This window comes from Medicago truncatula, chromosome 3 (assembly GCF_003473485.1).
Source record: "Medicago truncatula cultivar Jemalong A17 chromosome 3, MtrunA17r5.0-ANR, whole genome shotgun sequence".
Lineage (NCBI taxonomy): Eukaryota > Viridiplantae > Streptophyta > Magnoliopsida > Fabales > Fabaceae > Medicago > Medicago truncatula.
In genome coordinates, this window is record NC_053044.1 from 58,611,513 (window position 1) to 58,615,521 (window position 4,009).

General features: G+C 33.7%; 1 protein-coding gene across 1 annotated transcript; it reads left to right on the plus strand.

Annotated features, from left to right (window-relative positions):
• Positions 1 to 2,142: 2,142 nt before the first annotated feature.
• Positions 2,143 to 3,096, plus strand: LOC11421536 (serine/threonine-protein kinase BRI1-like 2). Its single transcript, XM_024779110.2, is given in 1 exon segment — positions 2,143 to 3,096. A coding segment is annotated over 1 exon segment (954 nt).
• Positions 3,097 to 4,009: the final 913 nt, after the last annotated feature.

The window sequence follows — 4,009 nt, forward strand, 5'->3', positions numbered from 1 at the left end:
AAAAAACTTACAATCACTTCTACAACAGGGCATAATAAATCAGATTTTAACTTCTAATTTGTGGATCTTCAACAATAGCGGGTGCACCAAATATATATTAACGACATCATTTGTTTAAGAACACCAGCGACAACCATGGTGCGTGGCAGTCAGGATTGAGTTTTGTACCACCATCCAAAACGTGTTTTACAAACGTTCACCAACGTGGCAACATGATTATCAGCAAGTCTCGGCTATTTCATGTTTCAGCAACGGTAAAATCCTCACGTTTAGTTTATTTTGGGTGACGCGGAATATGCAATACATGTGTTATGATATTATTGGAGAACAGTAAGAACAATATAGATGGAACTTTACCTAAGTTTTGTCCGTAACAATATACTTGTATTTTTTTTGTTCTAAATAGTTTATCGGCGACTCCCACAAAATATTGAGAAGTGGAGAATTGTAAATTTGAACCATTATTCTAAAGAGAAATGCTTAATCTCGCGACAAAGCTTATCAAGAATATTTCACAATGTGGTACCTACAAGCGATGAAAAGAGAGGAAAAAAAATTGTCACATATTCTCCCTCTTCCTTTTTCTCTCTCCATTGTTTTTAACCGATGAAAAGAGAGGAAAAAAAATTGTCACATAAATTGTCTCATTTGATTGTTCAAATAACACTACTTTATTATTATTGCGAAGCTGCATACCTTATCACAACATCTTTGTCTATGAGACTCACCGCCTTTTCACATATTTCAACAAGTGAGAAATTTAGGGCACCAAAATTGAATTGCTCGTAATATATGGGTTAATTAAACTGGTGATATAGCTTTCACATGCTAGTCATTTGAGTGAGCTACGACCATGTTAGATGTACTAGGAATGACGGCCTTTTAACGTGATGGTGGTTACCTTACAAGAAAAAACATGACTGTGGTTTATTAAATTCTTTTTTCATTTTGATAAAACACGGTCCTTTTTTTATTTTTTTTTGTTAAATAGTCTAATGGTTATAATTCACCTTATAAGATGAATAAATGAGGTGTTCGGAGTTCGAACTCCAACCCCTACATATGATAATGCATTGTCCTATCAACTGAGGGACGTCCTTTTTTCATATTTAATACTAGCCATATAGTAGTAGTTATAAATAGTAGTGTTAAATTTTTTTAAACAGAATTTTGTTATTCATTAAATTCTCCTTAGCTCAAAAAAATAATCCATATAAATATTACATGCATATAGAATATATAGTTTACATAAAAAAAAATCATGTTCATGGAGTATCCTCGAGCCATACCCCATATGAATATGAGGTCGTGTCACGCATCTTCAAAAATGGAACCCAACAGCCCTTAAAAAAGATAAATGTTGGCAACACAAATTTTATGACCTATTTTTCAACACATTCTTTTTAATTGATTAAAATTCATATGAGATTCACATAATTTAATGGAATCTATATGAATTTTAATTAATAAAAAAGAATACGTTGAAAAGTGTGTATCAGCTAGCATTTTTTTTTTTTTTGCCAATGTTGCTAACATTCCTAAAATAATAGAGTTGTGATATATGTACAACTGTCCATATGGGATAACTTTGATGATAACTTTCATTTTCTCTCTTTTTATTAGTCCAAAATAATACATAGAGAAAAAGAAAGAGAAAGAATAAAAGTAGAATTTGAATATGAGAGATAAAATTGTTAAAAAGTTGTCATAAAATGATGGCTTAAATAAGAAAAAGGTCCTTGTAAGTTCGCGCATTTTTGGTTTTAGTCCATGTATCTTTTTTTTGTTGCGAAACAACCCCTGTATTTACTTAACACTTTGACATTCGTCCCTGCCGTCCGTTTCCGTAAAAAAAAACGCTTCGCTGGCTAACGGACTAATACGTCGCATATGATGAGTTGGCAATTGGTTATTAGAGGGACTAAAACCAAAAATGCAAATGTACACCGGGACGAAAATAAAAAATATAATCATCAAAATTTGAATTTTAAAACATATTATTTCCACCTTATTCCTCACTATGTTATTCCTCTCTTCTTCATTTATGCCATTCCCACCCTTCCATAGCTTTGTGCCCTAACACCAAAAACCCATTTCATTGAACAATGTCTTCTCATTCCATTTGTCAATTTGATTGCCAATATGTGGTTGCAGAAAAATTATGAGGATGTTCATCTCCAATTCGCATGCCATGCTGCTACAACATGGAAAATTGATAAAGAGAAAGAGCCATTAAGCATTAATATTGCAACATTTTAGAGGTAATTAAGAAAGCTTAAATTCTCACAGTTGATTGAAGCAACCAATGGCTTCTCAGCAGCAAGCCTCATTGGTTGTGGTGGTTTTGGTGAAGTGTTTAAGGCCACACTCAAAGACGGGACATGTGTCGCGATAAAGAAGCTCATTCGACTGAGTTGCCAAGGTGATAGAGAATTCATGGCTGAGATGGAAACCTTAGAAAAAATCAAGCATAAAAACCTTGTCCCTTTATTGGGATACTGCAAAGTAGGAGAAGAGAGGCTACTTGTTTATGAATACATGAAATATGAAAGCCTAGAAGAGATGCTCCACAGAAGAATAAAGACATGTAAACGACGAATTTTAACATGGGAAGAAAGGAAGAAGATTGCAAGAGGTTTTGCTAAAGGACTTTGTTTTCTGCATCATAATTGCATCCCTCACATCATACACAAAGACATGAAGTCAAGCAATGTATTACTTGACAATGAAATGGAGTCAAGAGTCTTGGATTTCAGAATGGCAAGACTAATAAGTGCACTTGATACACATCTCAGTGTAAGCACACTAGTAGGAACACCTGGATATGTTCCACCAGAGTATTACCAAAGTTTCAGGTGCACTGCAAAGGGTGATGTTTATTCATTTGGTGTTGTAATGTTGGAACTTCTTAATGGGAAAAGGCCTGGTGATAAGGAGGATTTTGGTGACACAAACTTGGTTGGATGGGCTAAGATTAAGGTGCGCGAAGGGAAACAAATGGAAGTAATTAACGCTGATTTGCTTTTGGAGATTCAAGGAGGAACAAATGAAGCAGAACTGAAAGAAGTAATTGGCACTTATAGGCAACTCATTTGATGATGAATGAGAAATGGAATGAGAAGACATTGTTGAAGGAAATGGGGTTTGAGTTTTTGGGCGCAAGCAATTAAAGAAAGAACAAATAGAGGAAGAAGAAGGAAAGAACAGAGAGAGGAAGAAGAAGGAAAAACTGGTTTTTAAAATTAAAAAATTGATGATTACGTTTTTTTAAATTAGTCCCTATGTTAAATTGCGTTTTTGGTTTTAGTCCTTATACCAACCCCAGTCATCAACTAGTGTCAACTCACGAAGTGCCACATATTGCTCTGTTAGCCAGTTCATCGTTTTTTTCACAGAATTGGATGGCAGGGACTAGATCCAAAACGTTTGATAAATACAGGGTTTGTCTCGCAACAAAAAACTTACAGGAATTAAAACAAAAAATGCGCCAATTTACAAGGACCTTTTACTTATTTAAGTCTAAAATGATTATACAAATATCATTTCTAAAAATAATAACAATGGAGCCCAATATATGGGTGCGGACCTGCGGTGTAGCTCTGTCTCAGCTTGGCCCCATCCATGTCTCCAATTCAAAATTATCATAATTATGTACTAGAACTTAATCTATACAATTTCAATGCCAAAACAAAAAAGTGTTTCCACTTACCATCAAATTCATGTCGATATATGCCGGTTAGAGTCATACTCTCTCCCTCCGTTTTTAAATATAAGTAAAATTGACTTTTTAGATTCATTCATTTAATGATGTATGTTGTTAATAATATGGACCACATACATCATTAATATAAAGTCAATTTTACTTATATTTAAAAACGGAGGGAGTATCATATGCTTTTGTTTAAAGTTTATTCTGGTGTGTAGAAAGAACAATGCGAGTTATTTATATATAAAATTAAAAACAGCATGTGAGAAATTTTATGAATAAGTAATTCATATATCAGATGTA